This window comes from Cajanus cajan, chromosome 8, assembly GCF_000230855.2.
Source record: "Cajanus cajan strain Asha chromosome 8, NIPB_CcT2T_4, whole genome shotgun sequence".
Classification (NCBI taxonomy): domain Eukaryota; kingdom Viridiplantae; phylum Streptophyta; class Magnoliopsida; order Fabales; family Fabaceae; genus Cajanus; species Cajanus cajan.
This window is the reverse complement of record NC_138524.1, coordinates 13,090,137-13,112,255: the sequence shown is the minus strand read 5'-3', so window position 1 is coordinate 13,112,255 and position 22,119 is coordinate 13,090,137. Positions and strand designations below refer to the sequence as shown.

The following is a 22,119-nucleotide window of genomic DNA, read 5'->3' as shown; positions in this document are numbered from 1 at the left end:
AGGAGACAAATCGGTGGAGTTGTTCACACAATTCATGAACAATCTACTTACAAACCAGCATGCTCATTGCTCAAGTACCACGCAAAACGGGTGTTTGAAATCCTTTTTGGTTGAATTTAAATGAAAAATATAAAATCAAATCATTTGACTGAAATCAAAAGCAGTGGGAGATTGTAAAAATTGAGGTCACTACGAATTCGTCTTGACCAACATGTTCCTTTACACATACGATGCCAATAATCTAAACAAAAATCACGTTATTTTAAATTGATATTTACTCAAAATCAAGTTCATTAAATATAAACTCAGATTAATTCGAAATTAAATCCAGACAACGGTCCAAACATGCATGATATCAAGCAAACAAACAGTTTGAAAATACATCAATGTGAAATGACCTTGTCTAAAAGCTTAACCAATAATTAAACTATTGCTGCACATTGACGTTAACCAGAAAATTTTCCATATCATCTTCCGGTTCTTCCATTTTAGGTCTCCCAGCAGTTACACATGCACACGCATAACGCTTGTTAAGGTAAATCACCAACAATACGAAGAAATCAATGATGAGAGATAGGACAAGAGCCGCCAAGGTTGTAAACCAAATGAGAGATAGGTTGAACAAGCCACAAGTCACACTAATCCCAGATGCCTTGGCTACCAAAGTTGGAGTATAATAGAGTGCTCCGAAAATCAACTTTAGCAAGAAAATAACCTGATATACAGGTTCTAGTGGACAGATTAACAACAAAATCAGCGGATAGCAAACCATGATCGTAGTCACATCTATAATCTCTTGAATGAACTCATCATATGCTTCCTCGAAGTTCAGCAGTACTGGTGTTGATCCATCATTGGTATTTCCCAATTTCAAACCGAATTGAGCGATCAACTTATCCGCTTGATATTTTAGGAAAGCAAAACCCAACCCAATCAAAACCCATCGAGCATAAGGAGTAATACTCAATACACTTGCCATTATGAAAGGAACAACTTTCCAGAAGCTCAACGGTGGGGGATTCATGTAAATATTTTTAGTACGTGCCTGACAAAAGCAAAAAACTTGATCAAATAGGGCAATCTTACAGTACATAGAAAGAAGAAAATTACACACCACCGTCACATCAATTCCTAGAATTTTTTTTTCTTCTATGTCTTCAAAACGCAGTTTTTTTCTTTCTCTAGTAGACATCTGTTTGCAAACTTCAAAAAAGTTACCTCCAGAAGAGGGGAGAAGCACCCGAGATTAAAAATTTTCTACTATTTTGATTCAGACAACTATTTTAGTAATAGTTATTGTTATTTAATTATCAGATACAAAACACAGAAGCAAGTCAGAGTAAAATATTTTTGAGAGTTAAGAATGAGCCTACAAGCTTCTGTTAAGAAGTTAATATTCTGTTATCCCAACAGATACTGCAGCTGTACTTGATAATATTGTTATCAAAACCACCATAAATATCATAAGATCATCTCATCAGATGTAAAGATTCAAGAAATGAATGAATATAAATTCTTTCTTGGTATCAGAGCAACCAAGCCCTAAAGGTAACAATTCAGTAAGCCTTGGCCTCCAATGCTAACCCCTCTCAAAGGAATGATCTCCCTTCAACTGTTTCTGTCAAGTTGGACAGAGACAAATACCTATTATGAAAGTCCCTTGCCTTGCCACTGATTAGAGGGAGCAAGTTCCATGGCTTCATTATTGGGACAAAGAAGTTTCCTGAACAATTTATCTCTGAAGGTTCCAACAAGAAGACCAATACTGCCAATGAAGAATGACAAACCAGTGATCAACAACTTCTTAGGTGGCTGTCAATGCCATGACAGTATACGCAGCAAAACAACTACTACACTGAATTGCGAAACTGCAAGAGCATTGGGATGAAGCTCAAAGCCTAGCTGGTGTTTACACCAAGTCTCCAGTCACCCTATTGAAGACTGAATTTTACAGATCTCGCAAGGGATCATTGAAGATGGAGGAATATTTGATCAAGATGAAAACCTTGGCAGACAAAATTGAACTCGCAGGGAGCTCAATCTCAACTTCTGATCTGATGATACAAATTCTCGCTGTATAGCCTAATTGTTGTTCTATTATCTAACAAAGAAAACATGACTTGGGTTGATCCGCAGGCTCCACTTTTGGAGTTTGAAAATAGAATAGAAACATCTAAGCATTTTTTCAAATCTCATTATCAATGCTTCTGCTAATGTGGCTACTAGATCAAGCAATCTAATCACAACAACTGGAAAGGCACGTTCAGAGGATCAAGAGGAGGAAGAGGCAGATCTAATAGAGACAAACTGGTGTGTCAAGTATGTAGGAACATTGGACATATGGCCTCACATTGCTTCTATAGATTCGACAAAGACCTACATGGGTGATCCCCTGAAGGAAACAAACATGAGATGCTTCGAAATCAGAATTACAGTGATTTATTGCTGATCCAGATTCCTTTAGAGATTCAAGTTGGTATTTTGATATTGGAGCCAGCAATCATGTCACTCATGACTCTGACTGGTTTCAAGAAGTTTCTAATCATCATGGTAAGAGCAATCTTGTAGTAGGTAATGGTGAAAGACTTAAAATTATTGGATCTGGTTCCACACTCTTAATATCAATCAAAGGCCTTTAAACTTACATGAAGTCTTATATGTGCATAGAATTACCAAAACTTTGTTAAGAATTCAATACTTACTGCTGACTATGATATTTATGCTGAATTTCACGAGAATGTTTGTTTTGTGAATGACAAGGTGATAGGGAAGTCTTAAAGAGTTGCAATGCCTTAAATAGTTGCAATGTCAAAATCCCATCTGATGATGATTTTTCTTTTTGTGAAGCATGTCAATTTGGAAAGTCTCATTTTTTAACTTTAAGAGTTTCTGTTTCTCGAGCACAGGAACCCCTGGACTTAATTCACACAGATGTTTGAGATCCTGCAGCAATAAACTCATCTTCTGGCTTTAAATACAATATTTTATTGATGACTTTAGTAGATATACTTGGATTTATCCTTTGAAACAAAAGTCTGAAGTCTTGAATGCATTTATTCAATTTAAATCTTGGTTGAAAATCAATTCAATAAAAGAAATAAGATCTTGCAATTTGATGGAGGGAGAGAATATAGAAATTTTCACAAACTGGCCCAAGATTCAGGAATCCAACTAAGGCTGTCTTGTAATTACACCTCTGCTCAAAATGGATGAGTAGAAAGAAAACATAGAGACATTTTGGAGTTAGGATTAACAGTTGAGAAGCAAATTGATGACAAAGAGCCCGAGACAGTACAAGAAGAATTACAAGATACAGAATGGAGGAGAGCTATGGAATCTGAATTCAAGACACTCATGTCTAATGAAACTTTGACTTTAGTGTCTTATAAGGGTCAGCAGAAAATCAAAGACTCAAAATTGGTCTTCAAGACCAAGTACAATGCAGATGGTACAATAGAAAGGAAGAAGGCACAACTAGTTGCCAAAGGATTTCAGCAAAGGCACAACTAGTTGCCAAAGGATTTCAGCAAACAGCAGGCTTGGACTATGAGGAAACATTTAGTCCCGCTGTCAAGGCAAGCACAGTGAGAATTATTTTGTCAATTGCTGTTCATCTTAATTGAGAGGTTTGACAGATGGACATTACTAATGCTTTCCTAAATGGCTACATGCCTAACCAGAAAATGTGTGCAAGTTGACAAAAGCAATCTATGGACTAAAACAGGCTGCAAGTGCATGGTCTGATAAGCTCAAAACAGCCTTGCTCTGTTGGGGATTTCACAATACTAAAAGTGATTCATCTCTGTTTTACCTTACAGAGAAAAATCATGTCACATTCCTGCTCATCTACGTCAACGATATTATAGTGAATGGGAGCAATTCCACCTTTGTAAGGAGCTTTGTCAAGAAACTGAACCTGCAGTTTGCCTTAAAGGATCTTGAAGATTTGCACTATTTTCTTGGAATAGAAATCAGTAGAGACCCAAGTGGCATGCATCTAAAACATATCAGGTATATTACTGACGTATTAAAGATATTTAATATGGAGAATGCATCTCCTTATCCAACACCTATGGTTACTGGAAAGCAATTTACAGTGGAGGGAGAATTGATCTCTATTTCGAAAGGCAATTGGAGCACTTCAATATTTAACAAATATGAGATCAGACATTGCCTATTCAGTCGATTAGTTAAGTCAATATACGAGCTCCCCAACTTTCCAGCATTGGCAAGGCATGAAAAGGACACTTGGATATTTTCAAGGAACAATCACACTCTCACTTCACATCAAACCCTCAACTGATCTAGACTTGATTGGATTTTCTGATGCTAACTGGGCAAATAATTTGGATGATAGGAAGTTAGTTGTTGGTAATTGTGTTTTCTTGCGTGAAACTCGTAAGTTGGTCTTCAAGGAAGCAAAGAGCAATGTCTAGATCAAGCACAGAATCAGAATACAGGGCAATGGCAGACCTGGCTGCAGAAATTACTGGGATCAAGTCCCTGCTATAAGAAATTCAGCTGCCTTTGCCAAGGACACCAGTCTTATGGTGTGACAATTTGAGTGCTAAAGCCTTGGCTTCCAATCCAATACTGCATGCAAGATCAAAATATTGAATTTGGTGTTCACTACATTAGAGATCAGGTTCTGCACAATCAAGTCTCTATAGCTTATGTACCTTCTGTCGATCAAATTTCAAATTGTTTTACCAAGGCTCTTACACACTCTCAGTTCAACCAACTTAGTACCACCTACTCGTTTGAGGGTGGCAATTAAGGAATGAGCCTACAAGCTTCTGTTAAGAAGATAATATTAAGTTCTGTTAGCTCAACAGATAGTGCAGCTGTACTAGATAATATTGTTATCAAAACCACCTTAGATAGGATCATGTTATCACAACTAATGTAAACATCCCTTAACTCTAGGAGTTAGCTTTGCTGCTCTCGTCAATTGTGAGTATATATACATGTAAACATTCAAGAGATGAATGAATATAAATTTAGGGGATTTATTCCCCTAAATTTCTTTCTTGGTATCGGAGGAACCAAGCCCTAAAGGCAATGATTCAGACAGCCATGGCCACCAAGCATTGGACTGGTCCAAGACCATAGATGTTAACACCCAAAACAGGAACCTTAACATAAACATGTAAATAGCAGATCCCACCCCATGCAAGAATACAGTTATCTTATCAACAGTATACTAAAACAAGATATTATTGCCCATTAGAGTTGTTACAGTCTGAACAACTGTGGGCAATTCCTTCTAACAATGGCTTGCTGTTCTGCCTTAAATAGCATAAGTAGCAATGAGTTAGTTAGTAAGTCAGTTTCGGTTAGAAACTTGCTATAAATACATGTATACATTCATATCAATTCAATAATAATAAGAATAATTTTCACAGTTTCATTCGTTTAACTCCAAACTCGAGTTCAACAGAGCAATTTTACAGGGTAATGAAAGATGAAAATAGTCACCTTGTATTCTGGTTGTAGTAGAAAATTAGGTCGTTTTTCCAGCTCTTCTATTTCCATTGCGACAGAACACTGTTTGAACCTCAAAATAGTTAGCTCAAGTGTAGAAAACCACCCGTCATTAGACACAAAAAGAGAGAAGCAAGTGAAAGTAAAATTGGTCCTGTTTCAATGACTAAAAAAAAAAAAAAAAGCTTCATAGAGTAATGAATTTACTAAGATGCTAAAATAAAGAGGTAGTATGATTGGGCCATAGGCTTTCATTACTTACAAAATTGGGTGTCTTGTGAGGCAGTATCTGCAAGCATTAGAGAAAATTATGTTTCAATCGCGGAGAATATGAACGTGAGCAAAGCAATCGCAAAGTACCTGTGTGTTTGGGTAGTCCTGTTCTGCAGGGGTTATCGGCGTTTCCTCATCGGACTTCATGTTACAGCAGTAACAGCACAGACCAAAAAAGTTCAAAGACGGAGAGAGAGGAGACGGAACAATAAAAACAAGTTAGAGAGAGACACTGGGTAAGTCCTCCATAATTCACGCACCGAGTATAATTACTTTCGGTTTCCACTTTCCAGGTGGGGACCAATGAGGGGCCTGTGTCTATACTCTTTTGGCTAATCGCAACCGTTAAATGAAGATCAGACGTCCATAAATTTAGATTTAAGTTTCCGATCTGTATCTCTTTGCTTTAGTTAAAGTGAACCCCTTTTATCAATAAAATAACTATTCAGCTTTACTTTCGCACTTGCAGACTTTTCTCTAGACTCCAGGTTAACGAGTTTCTTTAGCTCATAACATTGCGCAAATTCAATACCTTTCTCTCATATCTCTTGGATGGCCGGTTTTGAGGAGGAACAGGTAATATTAGTTCCGTCCCCAATTTCTCAAGTCTAGGTTTTTTTTTTTTTTTTTTTTTTAAATGTTTTGTATATAAAATGATAGCTCCCTGCTCTCATTGCCTGGCTTGGATTGTATATACGTATTACCACTTCTTCTCATGCCTCAGATATTTAAAGCAATGGCAAACCTTGAATCAACTGCAAGCTTTCTTGAAGAACCAACAAGGGACGCGTATATTGATGAAGCTGGGAAGAAAACAACACCCACTTTAAGATTCGGCAAAATTGACTACGACTACTGGAAGTCCTGTGTAAGTTGGTTAGGTTATTGCTTTTCCAGTTATTATTCTTGATGCTCTTCTTTTGCTTTCTCACTTGATCAAATATTGTTCACTAAAATAGTTAAATATTGTTCTTGCACCTTCTCTTTTCAATTTCTCATTCTCTATCTCTATTATGTTCTTCTAGATTAAGGTGATTTAGTAGAAAATTGAGGCCACAGAAATACCAATTTTTTAAAACTAATTTAATATTTGGTAGAAATATATTTTTCAATGTTTTGGATACAAAATCATAACTTGCTGCCCTGATTTATATAATTAGTTGAAGGTACATCATGTTTACTACTTATTCTTATTATGCCTGAGCAGTATCGTGCCCTTTTGCCGTCGGAAACATGGATTCAAGAAACATACGAACCCATAAATTATATTTTGAAAAGCTCGGTAAGATTATTGTCTTTGCTGTTGTTTTGCTTTCTGATTTATGTTATCATTTAATCAAGAGGATACTTCTTCTCATTCTCTATCTCTATTATGTTCTTCTAGATTAAGGTGATTTAGTAGAAAATTGAGGCCACAGAAATACCAATTTTTTTAAACTAATTTAATATTTGGTAGAAAATATATTTTTCAATGTTTTGGATACAAAATCATAACTTGCTGCCCTGATTTATATAATTAGTTGAAGGTACATCATGTTTACTGCTTCTTATTCTTATTATGCCTGAGCAGTATTGTGACCTTTTTCCGTCGGCAACATGGATTCAAAAAACATACGAACCCATAAATTATTTTTGGGAAGGCTTGGTAAGATTATTGTCTTTGCTGTTGTTTTGCTTTCTGATTTATGTTATCATTTAATCAAGAGGATATATAAACTCAAATGTAGTTGATTCGAGAGCCGGAAAGATCTCTTCAGAAAATGACTTCCCCACCGTTGTATGTTTATGGGAAAACCGAGGATAGCGATGCTTACACTAAGGCTAAGGTGACGTTTGTTTTTCAAGCAAAATTACTCCCCGACTTTGTGATCTAAACATGTATGATGTGTATTGCCACTTCTTCCCATTCCTCAGGTGAATTATTCGTTTGGAAAATGGGCAAGAGAGGAGCATATTGATGAAGCTGGGAAGGAAAGAATACACATTGTTGGATGCGATGTGGATAATGCTCGTAGCAATTTGATGTTCTGGGTAAGTTGGTTAAATTGTTGCTTTGTGAATGGTTCTTCTTCATGCTGTTAATTTGTAAGGATTCAATTGAAGGTATATGTGTATGACTACTTCTTCTCATGCCTCAGGGAATAGTTGTGTCGAAACAAGGGGAAAGCTATTTTAAAGAACTAGCCGACAAGCAGGAAAAAATGCCTAATTTTAAAAGCTATGGGGGTGCCATTGGCTCCAGCCTGCTGAGCTTGAAGGTAAGTAGATACAGTTATTGACATGTGAATTATCTAGGAGTGTGGCAAATGATATAAATTTTTAGACGAATCAGATAAAAACAATATAATAATTTATTTAGATCTATTAAAAGTTAACTTAAACATCTAATCTATTTATTCACATACATAAAGTTATATTAGTCTCTTATGGATTAATATATTCTCTTTCATGTACTTGAGTTTGAATAATATGTTTAAAATTATAGTCTTCATTTATTAACTAGTAATGCTGAAGGTGAATATTTATCAACTAATTCAATTGAAAATTCACTATAATAATGTTTTTCGCAAAAAAAAATCATGTAATTTTATTTAGTATTTTTAAATAATGAGAAAGAGATGAATAAAATGATAAAGAGAAAAGAAATAGAAAAGAAAGAGAGAGAAGAGAAAGAGAAATAAGAAAGACGAGAAAGGAGAGACAAAAAAAAAAGAGACAAAAAAGAAGAAAAAATAAATAAGAAAGATAAATAAAAAGAAAATGATGCAGAAAAAAAAAAGAGAAAGAAGCAAGAATGACGAGAGAGAGAAAAAAAAAAGAAAAAAAATATGAGACAAAAAAAAAGAAGAAATAAATAAGAAATATAAATAAAAAGAACATATGGCAGAAAAAAAAAGAGAAAGAAGCAAGAATGACGAGAAAGGAGAAAAAAAAAGAATAATTCAATAAATTTTGAAAAATATAAGATGAATTATTAAATATTTATAAAATTAAATGAATGAATTGGATGAGATGTATTATTTATTTATTTTTATTATAATTGATGGATTTAATTAAGTGGATATATAAACTCAAATGTTCTCCAAAGATTAAATCTAATTGATTTCTTCAAGGCTGCGGATTGTGGGGAAATGTTCAGCCCGGATAAACGCAAGAAAACCCTTGATTACACTAAGGTGGCGTTGGATTCTTCTGGTAAAATGACTTCCCAACTTTTTGATCTAAACATGTATGACGGGGAAACCTTGAGCATGAGGAAACGCAAGAATATAGTGCAACGTTTATCGTCTTTTTTGATAGCTGCCATTGTGCTTTATTGGATTATCTCCGATACATGCAGCCAGTTATCAGTTTTCCAGCTTCAGCTAGGACGTGGTTGGTCCTCTTTGCTCCAGCTGCTCGGTTTCACTGTGTTTGTTTGTGCTGTTACTGCAATGATTGCGGTTGGTGCACCATTCTCTCGCTTGCAGAGGACCATGCTTATGTTTTGGGCGATTCTGATGCTCATCAGATCTGCTATGTCACGCACTGCACTCTACGTTTCAATATTGGGAATCCTTTTGACGGGGTGGCATGGGCTCGTGGAAAAAACAGCCACCACTTGATGGGTAACGAACTGAGGAGGTCACCTTCCAGCTTAGAAGTGTGTTTCCAATGTATGTCTGTTTCCTGCTCTAGTATCGGTGCAGTGCTTGCCATGTTTTCATGCTTGTATTATACTTCCTATTCTGCTGTTTGTATTTCGTACAAAACTTCTATGCTAAATTAGTCCAAAGGCTGTGCCTTTTCGACAATTACAATTATCATAATTTTTAATTGGACTTTTTATATTTTCCTCTACTAATATATATATATATATATATATATATATATATATATATTTTATATTAATCAGTATATCACACTAATTTAAAGATAGACGTTTTAACACATACCGAGTAGTATGAAGAAAAAGAAACAAATACATTAAAAACTATGTATTTCTATTCATTGGAAAAATTAACTAAACAGTGTTTCTAAACTGAACCTGTGTTAATATCTATTGCACCAAAATCATTACCCTTGAAATCGAACCTAATATCTCTTAGATCATGACTCCGATTCTCATTCACAAGAACAGCATCTATCCTCAGCAAGGTTAGTGATATGATCTGCCTGATTAGTTTCCCTCGAGAGTTTGCACTATAGCTAAGACTCACATGAAAACTACAGCAATAAAGGTATTCACTGATATGGGAATATGGTTTTATATATAAACAAGCTGTTATTACTTATAAGAATTTGAGCATTTAATAATTTATTCATGTTTATTTTATTTTATTGAGATAGTACATATTTGTGTTATTCACTTCACAATTCTTTAAAGACTTTTAAATGAGTCAATGAAGCATGCTATAATGTGAAATTATATTATATGTTTGAAGTTTGAAAAACCTAAAAAAACAAAGTTACTACCTTTCGTGAATTTAGTTGATTTCTTTAGTCAAGTAGCATTTTTACATGCTAATTTGTTGTCAATTTGTGATAACCTAATAAATCAATTAATTTTATTAATTTTTAGGACTTTGTGGCTAATTTTGAGAATTTGAGTGTTGAACCATGTCTAACTTATTTTTTGGATTGAAATGTTTTGAGACGTTGCGGTATAAAGCTCAATGTTATGTTTTTTAATATCATAATAATAATTCATGGTACTTAAATTGAATTGCAATTAAGGTGACACTAAATTTGTACACATGAGTTAATTAAAATTGATTAAATTTAATGGCATTATTAGTGGCAACTCTTGGTGGAGGTATTGGGTTTGACAACTAAGTGATTATGGTTTATCTTTTGAAAATGACTCCAACTAAAAGTTGAGGAACAATTATAATCAATTGTTTTATTCACAAGATTACCTAGAGTTTTAATTTCAAATATGGTTAATTACTATTGGAAGCAGTGACTATTAATTGATTATTAATTGACTATTAATTGGATATGTGATTAACTTTTAAATTAAAAAAATTGAGCATGGAGGTATGTTTTTTCTCCCTTAATTTTTCTTTTTCAATTTTGTCATTATTGGGAAACTAATAATGGGGCTTTTTTTAAGAGGTTTTATTTATATGTTGAGTAGCCTTTCAAGAGAATTAAAATTATGAGTGAAAGTGTAAAATTGTTGTTATTTTATAGATTGTTTTGTTATTAAGTAAAAAATAGAATAAAAAGTGATTATGAGATGAAATGATTTGTTAAAGAAAATATAGGAATGATGGATCAATAAAAGAAAATTAAAGAGGTTTTAATTTCTAATTTCATATGAAAGACTTGAGAGAAATTTGTGAGATTTTAGGTATTAAAATACGAAAAACTGAAAATAATTTTCTCTCTAAGTCAAGCTTATTATATTTAAAAATTTATTACATTTTTTTTAATAGTTTTAATGTTGTATGTGGCAAAGCTTCATATGATTGTATCATTCATCTTAAAAAAAATTATGGAATGTCATTGGAAGGAGAACTAATGTTTCTTTATCTCTATATAAGAAGTGATAGAGTGAATCTTAAGAGATAGAGACAATTTCTATTTCCTATATTGTTATTCATACTATTTTTTTTTTGGTATTGAGTGTTACTTGAACGTTTGAAAATATGGGGCATTTAAAAATAAGACCCTAGATACTTAGGGACAAGTTTGTATAAAATGTTCTTTATGAAGTTCTTTCTTTATTATATATATGGTTTAATTTTGATAAATCTACTTTTGGGTAAGGTTCCTTTAAAAGATAATTTTTTATAAGAAGGAAAAAGGAAGAAGAATTATTGAAAAATTTAGAGATAGAAAAAAGGTAAGTTAAACTTAAAAAACCTAATAACAGAAAGATAAAAAAAAAAAAAAATAAATAATTCAAAGGACCTAGTGTCGTAAGAACTAATCTCTTTATTTTTTCTTACCTATCATTATAATCCAATCATTATAATCCATTGTCTTTTAACCAAGGGTCATTTAAGGACAATAGCTATTATATATATATATATATATATATATATATATATATATATATATATATATATATATATATATATTGAAAATGATGAGAAATAACATAAAAGAATTTCTTTATATAAATAATCATTGCGATTAATACTCTTACTTGTATGTGAATGTGACCCATATATAAAGAAATGTATAAAAAGTTATGAGTGATAAATCAATTTATTTGTTCATCATGAGAATGTAAATTCATTCAATTAATTTATTATAATAAAAATAAAGAACAAATTGAATTCAATTTATTCATTTAATTTTATAGATAATTAATTATTTATCTATTATTTTTTTCAAAATACATTAAATTATAATATGAGGTATTTATTAAATTGATATTTTAAAAGATTATTTTGACGTAAAAAAGACTTGTAAATTTTAAAAGACTATATATAAATGCAATGACTTATAAAGAAAAGAAAGAGAAATAAAATATTTTTTAAAAAATCATTTAATTAAAACATTACATTTATGAATTGAATATCTATCCATGAAAAAATTAAATGATTTTTTTGTTTTAAATATGTTGGGCTTTTATGTAAACTTTTAATAAATTTTAATAGATTAATAAATTTTTTATTCGATCTATTATAATTCATCTAATTACTACTAAAAAAATTAATATTTGTGATGAATTTTGTGACGGAAAAAATAGCATCGCTAATAGTGACGCATTTTGTGAGGGAATTTTAAGTTTTATGATGGACTAGAATTTATTGATTTTTGTGACGGATTTTGTGACGAAATATATTCCGTCTTTAAAAATCCGTCACAAATTTTGTCACTAAATAAAAAAAAAAAATTGTGACGGATTTTGTGACGAAAAATTTTTCGTCTCTAAAAATCCGTCACAAATTTCATCACTAAATAGAAAAGAATGTTTGTGACGGATTTTGAGACGAAATGAACTTCATCTCTAAAAAATCCGTTACAAATTTCGTCACTAAAAAGAAAAAATTTAGTGACGGATTGTTCCTTCTCAAAATTCCGTCACAAATAGGTTAAAATATTTTGTGAAAAAATTTGTGACGAATTGTTCCCTCTCAAAATATTAAATTTTATTTATGAAAATTTTATATTTAAGAATTATGCATAATTAAAGAAAATATGTTAATTTTTAAAAAAATATTAAAATTAAAAATATTTTATTTCATTAAAGGACTGAAAAATTATGAAATTCATTTAATTAAATAAAAAATTGTCAATTTTGAGCATAAGAAATTAAGACCTTCATTAAAAATATTTAAAAAAAAGACTTGTGAAATTAAAATAAAAAAAGACTACTAATTTAATTTTGGCTTAATTACATTTTTGATCCCTCAAGTATTATAATTGTGCAATTTTGATCCATTGGATTTTAATTGGATAATTTTAGTCCCTACAGAATTGTAATTGTGCCATTTTAGTCCTTTAATTTTTAATTGAACAATTTTAGTCCCTCAAATATCATAATTGTGCAATTTGAATCTCTCCCATTAAAAATTTAATAATTTTAAAATTTTAATAAATAAATATATATATATATATATAATAATTTAAAATTATACAATTATTTGCTTATTTAAGTTAACATATACTATAATTTTTATTAATGTAACAAATGATATATATTTATTATTACTAAATAAATAAAATTTATATATTATTAATAATTTATTATTGCTAATAAATTAATATCAATAATATTTTTAGTATATTTATCGATAAATTGATAATTTGATAAATATAACTTAGTATATATTAATATACTTTTACAAAAATATAAATATAGTAGATAAGATATGTATATTTATATTTTTGTAAAAGTATATTAATATATAATAAGTTATATTTATCAAATTATTAGTTTATCTATAAATATACTAATAATATTATTGATATTAATTTATGAATAATATTATAAAAATATAATATATATATATATATATATATATATTATGTATTTATTAATAATAAATATATATCATTTGTGTGACACCCTCTACCCCACATACCATAACACAAATAAAAAAAATTGAATAACATAATTTTTGTCATAATTGAAATACCAAACATGTTTAAGTCAAATCAAAACTCATGTATTTGTGGAATTAAATAGATATTCATACATCTCATGCAACAAGAAATACAACAAAACAATCAAAAAGCAAAATATAAACTTGCATAGTTTGTTTGTTTCTCTCAGGGTTCTCTTAAGAACCCACGGAGTACTCTAATCCATACAATAAACATCTTACTCATATAATTGTCTCTTACAATTGCATTCCCTTATAATATGTTTGGATTAGGAATTTTACAAATTCAAGAAACTTTAAATTCTTGGTATTTAAATTACTTTGATTTTAATTTCTATCATTCTTAAAATATTTTGTTTGGATGAGTCGATCAATTCAAATTTCTTAACTTTTAAATTGTTAGGTTGAATATGATAATTTGATTCCATAATAGTAAAATTGATTTTAAAAATATATTTATATGTTGAGATTTTTAAATTAAATTTTATAAAAATAAATATTAATCCATTTTTAAATATTTAATAATTTTAAAAATTAATATTAGATAATATTTAATAATTTTAAAAATTAATATAAAATAATATTTAATAATTTTAAAAATATTTTTGAATATCTAATAATTAAAAGAATGAAGAGATAAGATAAAATATATAGGTGAAATAAGAAAAACATATATGAAATAAGATAAAATTTAAAGTGGGAGAATTTGAAATTCTACTATTTTAAGGAATTTTACAAATGCTTGGATTTCAAATTCTTTGTAAATTCCTCATCCAAACAAAGCATTTCACCTCAAGAAAATTGAAATTCTTCAAATAAATGAATTACTCTATATAAATTCCTCATCCAAACACACCATTCCATAAATTCATGAACCATAGAGATATTAAAATTATACATTTATATTTAAATATAAGAAAAATAACAAAAGAACCGTGTATATCCAAAACGGCCTATTCTGAAACCAGAACGACCCGTTCCGGAATCACATTTTAAGGTACAACAGTCATGTCTGGAATGGCCCGTTCTCAAAGTGGAGTGGGGCGTACTGTATTCGCGTAGTGATCATAAATTCATGTGTTAGAACGACCCGTTTCACTTTAGTTTTAATAGACTATTTTAGTATTTTAGAACGGCACGTTCCACTTTGGGAACGGGTCGTTCTGTATTTGCGTACTGATCATAAATTTATGTGTTAGAATGGGCCGTTCCGCATTAGTTTTAATAGGCTATTTTACTAGTGTAGAACGGGTCGTTCTAGTTTGAGAACGGTCCGTTCTGGGCTACTTAAAAATCAAAATATTATAAAAATTAATTTTTATAAATATTCATTATTAAAATACGAATAATTATTAAAAATCTTTAAAACATTCTATAAAAGTCATTAAAATAACTATAAAAAGATAATGTCCACAAAACATAATTAATAAAATCTAAAATTTGTAATAATTTCTTTGATACAAATCTGTAATTAATTTTAATATATAATAAATTTAATATCAAAAAATTTATTGTAATTTTAGTTATGATTTATATAATATTTTAATTTAATATTAAATTTCTTTTGATTATAATATTTTAATGTATTTATTTGACATATCAGTTAACATATTTTATTATATTTTTATTTTAATTTATTATAAAATAATTAGAATATTTAATTTAGCATTGTGAAAAAAATAACTATTATAAGATTTAATTTATTTAATTTCATTATTTATTATAATATTTTTTAGTCACTGTATTGACCAAAAAATTATTTTTTAAAAAACTATATTTTAAAATTTTAATTAATTCATTATCATTCACTCACTTTATTAAAAAGTAATAAAATATAATTAATTTTTAATTAATTTAATAAAATAAAAAATTTAAAATATATATCTAAAATCTGTAATTTCTTAAATATAAATATTTAATTAATTTTAATATATACTAAATTTAATATTAAAAAATTTATTATAATTTAATAATAACATGTTTGATTCAAATTAAATTTTAAAATAAATATTTATTTATTTATTTATTTTAAATAAACAGTGCAGAAACTAAAATTAAAAATAATGCTCATAAAAAATTAATTAATTTTTATTTTTATAACTTGGTTTTGTGATACACAAATTTGTTTTGAACCTTCCTCTTGCCCTAGCAGACTCCTCTTCTCTGTTAAACAAATCCAACACTCCCTCGCCGCCACCACAACTCCTTCTTCGTTAAACTGTTCTAACAGTCCCTCACCCGGCCACCACACCTCCTTTTGTGTTAAATCGTTCCAACAGTCCCTCGCCGGCCACCACACCTCCAGCTGTGTTAAATCATTCCAACAGTCCCTCGCCGGCCACCACACATCCTTCTATTAGGTATTTTATGGCTTTGCTGCTTTGTTTCATTCTGCTCAGTTTTTATACTTTTATTTATTTAAGCTTTCATTTTGCTCTGTAAAAATTAGCTTCGTTCAGCATTTGTAAAAATTATTTCATTATTAGACTATATGTTTTTGTTGCTTGTTTTCGGAGGGACCACTATACCTTCTGTTTGTCTCTTCAAAATGTGTTTGTACGGTCTTCAACATTGGTTCTCGGAACCATTACATTAATAAAACATCGTGCGCGTTCTTGTATATTGTTGATGGTGACTGGAATCAGTCATTACATCCATTTAACCGTGTCTTTCAATACATGGGTGATTTGTTATCAATCTAAATAATAGTATATTCAATTAACTAGTTCCCCCCCCCCCCACAAATTTTCCGTCATTGTTCTAGCCAAATTGCTTATAGCTTGCTCTCTTCTTTGGTGAAACAAATTCAACTTTAGCTGTTGTTTGAGCTATAACCTCTTCTTTGATTAGCATGAAAACATTACTGCCAAATAAAATAAAGTTCTCTTGGAATCATTGAACAACATGTTCAACCACTATCTGCAACTATAAAGCCTTGAAGTTTTGCATGTCAATGTCACCGTTATTCTTCATATACATGATAGATACATCATATCTTGCCTGCTGTATAAAGAATTTGAATTAACAAAATTTTTTTAAGTAGATTTCCACTAAATATCAAATCTGACCTGGTAGGTATAATAAGTTTCCAATCAAATTTCTACAGACAAAACCATAACCTTAGAGTCATCTTAAATTTGAGAAGCCTAATTATGCCCTAATGTCACATATCCTATCAGAGCATACCCAATTGAAACATAAGCCTCATCACCAACATCCTCATGATGATGATCACCTACAACACAATTTAAACACATACAAAATGAAACAGGGGAGTGAGAAACATCTCACTCAGGTTAAGGTGTAAAAATAACGGTCAAGTAACACACACAAATCATAAGAAAACACAACACAAAGCACACATTAATCAAGCATAACTCAAGTCATACATAAATTAGTAGCACATACACAGTCGCTCATTATGCAATGATGCCATTGACTCAACTCACAAATGCATGAATGTGGCACTAGTCACATATCACATATCACTAGTATGCTGCTAAACAACACACCTAAGGTAGTATAGGAGTACATGTAGGGAGCTACCCATACTCTCTCAACTAGAAGGATGTACTGCTAGGGTCTAGTCGGGATAACAAAGCTGCACAAGTTACGTCTCTATTGAGTGTCTTTTATTCATCAATTACACTCAACTTTTGGTACTCTTTTTGGATAAATTGTAAATGTATATATGATAATTTAACTCTAATTAGGAAGAATTAAGTTTATATTAAAAGATAGAAGAGTAGTAGAAAATTAATGATGATTTCTCTTTTTTTTCGTAAAAAATTTAGGAAGACAAAATTTCACAGCCATAGTTGTGGTTTTGGAGCTATAGTTGTGAAAATCTGGGAAGAAATTAGAAGGTCAGAAAGTTACAGCTATAGTTGTGGTTCTGCAGCTATAGCTAAAGCTGTGGGCTCATAGCTAGAGCCATGGAACACTAAAGATTGAGAGAGAGCACCAGAGAGTCACAGCCATAGCTGTGAAATTCACAGCAAAGTGTTGGAGGTTCCTTAAATTTGAAGTAGTTTCCACAGCTATGGTTGTGAAACCACAGCTACAGCCGTGAAGCTTACTTCACCTTGAAGGAGTTCCCACAGCCATAGCTGTGAATCTACAACTGCAGCAGTGAGCTTAAAAATTACAATTCCTCCCCTGTTTTAAAGCTGATATGAAAGGGAAACGAGGGGGATTTTTGTAGATGAAAAATAGAGAGAAAAACAAGAGCCGAGAGCATAGGAGGAAGAAAGAACGGAGTGGGAACGAAGATTTGGAGGCTGGATCACTTGGGAACGAGGATCAACTCCTTTTCTTCATCTCTTACTTTATAATTTCTTCTTCCACTCCTTTGATCTTGTAAATGGCCATGAAGGGCTAAATCTTTGAGGATTGGTCTGGATGTAACTACTAACTCTTCTTCTTCTTAAATAAATAAATAAATAATATATATATATATATATATATATGTATTTTATTTTCATTACTTGTGCTTGATTCTTTTCTTAATGCTTATATCGGCTTGATCACCCGTTGTATGATTTTTGGTTTTTGAATCCGGTTGGAAAACGTTTTTGAAAACCTGAACTGTATCTTGCACCTAACCATCTCTTGTTCTAGGAATAGACTTGATTTGGTTAGTCACCCTTGTTCAAGTCATTGGTCTTAATGCAAAGTGTTAAACTCAAAACATAGAGGAATCATGTTTTAGATTAATCACTTTAGGATTCAACTTTGAGGTATCTTTTTGGATTACTAAATGAATGTGGAGGTAATGAAATTGAAATCATATTTATTTTAAGAAAATTTAAGAGTTAGCAAGTGCTCCTAGATCCAATCCTTGTTTTATATAATTGTTCTTAGAACTTTTACATTTTTGCTAAAATTTTACTTCACATTATTTCACTCCAAATTATATCAACATCTCTTTATTAATCATTAGAGTAAGAATTACTAATCTCCCAAATCCCTGAGAACAATATTGTATTTCTACAATGAAACTTGGTCCGCTTGCCAAGTGGAGAGTTCGCAAAAACCTCATCAATCTCATGCTCACAAACAGGCGGAATCAAGACATCCAAACTGCACTATCCCTTAGGACTCCCCCAAGTTATTACACAAGGAGAGCCTTCCCTAATGGTGTACTCCATATTGTACCCGTCACATAGATGCACATGATGCATGTCACACACATTCACACGTCATGGACTCATCACTTTACTTGTCATATCACATCAGATCTCATGTCACTTATTCACATTTCACATTTCTCATACTCATAGTCACAAGGTCACATATAGAGATTCTCATCCTCATCATGCTCAAGGAAACATGTCATTTGCATTAACACAATAATAAGGCAGTTCTCACACCATTAGCACTTTCAAACATGGCTTAAAACTTATTTGTTTTTGAAATTAAACACATATTCACACTCAACAAACATAAAGGGACATAACATAAAACTCAAGTATCAAAACAGAAAACATTCATATTTTGTCTAGTTTCCCATAGGAACCTATAGATCACTCTAATCCCTATTAAAACATATTCAAACTCAAAATTAAATATACGTTCATGCTTAGTAATCATCAGGGAACACAATAGAAAAGTGAGAAGTCAAAACAGAAAACATTCCAAATTTTCCTGTTTCTCATAGAGTTTCCCGTAGGAACCCATAAAGCACTCTAATTCATATCAAAACATATCCAAACTCAAAATTAAACATACATTCATGCTCAGTAATCATCAAGGAACACAACAGAAAACTCAGAAGCCAAAATAGAAAACATTCAAAATTTGCTTGTTCTCATAAGATTTCTCGTAGGAACCCACAGAACACTCTAATCCATATCAAAACTTATCTATTCTCGAAATTGAACGCATATTCACACAACGAATGCAATAAAACAATCAGAAAGCAAAATAGAAAACTTTCATAAAGTGTCTATTCCTATCAGGCAAGGGATTGGGGTCAATCCTGCTACTCAACAGTTATTCCCACACCCGCGAGTGAAGTTTCTCACTCCCCCCTAATCTAGATGAACAGAAGATGAGGCACGAGCTGGTTCGTCTCCTTCGCTTGGTTCTCCTTGATCTTCAGAGCGTACAAAGAAAATAAATAAGGAGATGTCACGAGAATGAAGTGTAAAGTAACTTCTAATAACTCTCTTATTAAAATAATAATGATAAAAGAATAATAATAATATTATTATTAAACACGTTTTCTCCCTTTTATAAGATAACTTAAACATAATTATTAATAATAAAATACAATATTTAATAATTAACAAATATATAATATATAAAATATATCTATTTCTTCCAACATAATTATAATTAAAATAAAATATATAAATAATTACAATAAAACACATAATTTTCTCCAAATACTTATTATAATAAAATATCATAAGAATACATAGTTCTCTAATAAATATTATACAAAATAATTTTTATAAATATTTATTATTTAATTAATGTACTCATAATTATTAAAAACTTCTAAAATATTCTATAAAACCTATTTAATTAGTTAAAACAATTATAAGAAAATAATCCCAATAAATATAAAAATAAATAATAATTAAACTATTAGATTAGCAAAACATTCGGAATGTTACAAAACTGGTTATTAGTTTCAATAGAGGTCCATCGAAAATTTATAGGACAGTGATTCTTATCACAACAAAATATTCTTTTTCATTTTATTTTCCTCCTAATATTTTTCAACAAATATAAGTTACTTTACCTAATGTCACCAGAATTTTTTCAAAGTGTAAGGGAGAAAGCCACATTTTGTACTTTCTATCAATCAAGAATAAGGGGCTTGCTACAATGGTGAAGTTTATTAAATGGTTCATGTTGTGAAGTGTGTTTTCATTTTATTTATTTATTTATTTAAAATATATGAAATTACAAACACCCATTCAAAGTTCCACAACCTCACAATGTAATCCAACAAGGTAAAGAGATCATCACACTATTTTTTTTATCATAAACTTGTTGAGGTAAGGAGTGAAGAGTATATGATATAGGAAGCGGTAGTACTTAGATTATGTCAATTATTAAGCATTATTGCAAAAACATCCTCACTCATTGACGAGGAGACCAACGACCATGATGATGTTGAAAAACTTGAACAATCTAAAATCTTTCATCCAATGCATGCACTGACAAGTTTTCCCTATCCCTTATTCTCTACTCACACTGTATGTGTCATATTGAACGAAAAATGATGACCACGAAAAAAGCTTTCATCTCATCATAGAATCCCTCAACGAGTGGAAGCCTCCAAGAGGAAGATGTAGTGTCGGGGTAAATATGGTGTGCTTTTGGGACAAAATGGACATTCCTCAACAGAAAACAAAATAAACATAAAAATAAAAAGTTTTATCATTGAAAATATAATTATAAATCTGGACCATTCATTTTTTTAATAAATTTATCCTACAACTTAGAATGTTTACATTAAGGGTGAACCACATTCTGGAGTTATATTTATAAGCTTTTTCACCATGAACCACTTCATACCTGGATTTGTAACACCTTTTACCTCACATGTCATAAGTCATAAATAATAAAATATAACTAAATGATATCATTTCTTTCAAATAAAACCAAACTTGTTCAAATAGAGAGAATAACATTTTTAACTTAAACGAACTAGCATAACCAATGAAATTGCAAGGAAATAAAACTAATCTTTTCCAAAATAATTCAATAGAAGCAACATCCTAACTATGTCTAACTACGCTCTGATGTCAGATCTTATCAGAGCACAACCCATCATTGAGGGTTATGCCTTATCACCAACATCTCCAACCTCATGTTGATGCTCACCTACATCATAAACAAGGGAAACAACACAAAAAAAAAGATTAAGAAACATCTCACTCTAGCTCACGGTGCAAGAATGCAAATTGGATAACAAAACACAAACAAGACATACAACAAGACATAGCATACGCAAACAAGCATTATCATCACATTTATTCATTCATAGCATAATAAATAATAACAGATAACATTATAATACATTATGCAATTGACACATACTACACATTAACATGCATGTAGTGTTAGTAAAAACATATCACACATGTGCATTGCTGCTAACAATATACGTAGAGTAGCATAGGAGTACATGTCAGGTCACACCCTATGTGCACTCTCACTAGAAGGACATACTACCAAGGGTTTGGTTGGGATAGCTAAGTCACACTAGATACATCCCATGCTCACGAGGACATGAGACTTCCAAATCAAGCAATCCTCAAGATTGGTTCCCAAGCTTTTACACAAGAGACCTTCCTTG

At 30.8% G+C, this 22,119-nt stretch overlaps 2 protein-coding genes across 3 annotated transcripts; one reads left to right on the top strand and one right to left on the bottom strand.

Annotated features, from left to right (window-relative positions):
• Positions 1-289: 289 nt before the first annotated feature.
• On the bottom strand, positions 290-6,010 carry LOC109794510 (uncharacterized). Of its 2 annotated transcripts, XM_083062867.1 has the most exons (4): positions 5,845-6,009; positions 5,747-5,773; positions 5,479-5,547; positions 290-1,045 (listed from the first exon to the last, which is right to left on the bottom strand). In XM_083062867.1, exons 1-4 carry the CDS (start codon positions 5,902-5,904, stop codon positions 428-430), a joined length of 774 nt encoding a protein of 257 aa, XP_082918993.1. In that variant the 5' UTR covers positions 5,905-6,009; the 3' UTR covers positions 290-427. The 2 variants fall into 2 exon arrangements, with proteins under 2 accessions (XP_082918993.1, XP_082918994.1); XM_083062868.1 differs by lacking the exon at positions 5,747-5,773 and having other exon boundaries at positions 5,845-6,010.
• A 163-nt stretch (positions 6,011-6,173) lies between these two features.
• LOC109794920 (uncharacterized) lies at positions 6,174-9,585 on the top strand. The gene is made up of 8 exons (XM_083062866.1): positions 6,174-6,333; positions 6,482-6,625; positions 6,965-7,039; positions 7,328-7,402; positions 7,485-7,583; positions 7,672-7,788; positions 7,896-8,015; positions 8,871-9,585. The coding sequence occupies exons 1-8, from the start codon at positions 6,310-6,312 to the stop codon at positions 9,360-9,362; spliced, it is 1,146 nt and encodes a 381-aa protein (XP_082918992.1). The 5' UTR covers positions 6,174-6,309; the 3' UTR covers positions 9,363-9,585.
• Positions 9,586-22,119: the final 12,534 nt, after the last annotated feature.

Coding starts and splice junctions, on each gene's coding strand:
- LOC109794510 (XM_083062867.1), bottom strand. CDS start 5,904: ATGAAGTCCGATGAGGAAACGCCGATAACCCCTGCAGAACAGGACTAC. Junction 5,548..5,746: donor CTCACAAGACACCCAATTTT/GTAAGTAATGAA, acceptor AGGTTCAAACAG/TGTTCTGTCGCAATGGAAAT. Junction 1,046..5,478: donor TACTACAACCAGAATACAAG/GTGACTATTTTC, acceptor TGCTTTTGTCAG/GCACGTACTAAAAATATTTA.
- LOC109794920 (XM_083062866.1), top strand. CDS start 6,310: ATGGCCGGTTTTGAGGAGGAACAG. Junction 6,334..6,481: donor CCGGTTTTGAGGAGGAACAG/GTAATATTAGTT, acceptor CTCATGCCTCAG/ATATTTAAAGCAATGGCAAA. Junction 7,584..7,671: donor ATGCTTACACTAAGGCTAAG/GTGACGTTTGTT, acceptor CCCATTCCTCAG/GTGAATTATTCGTTTGGAAA.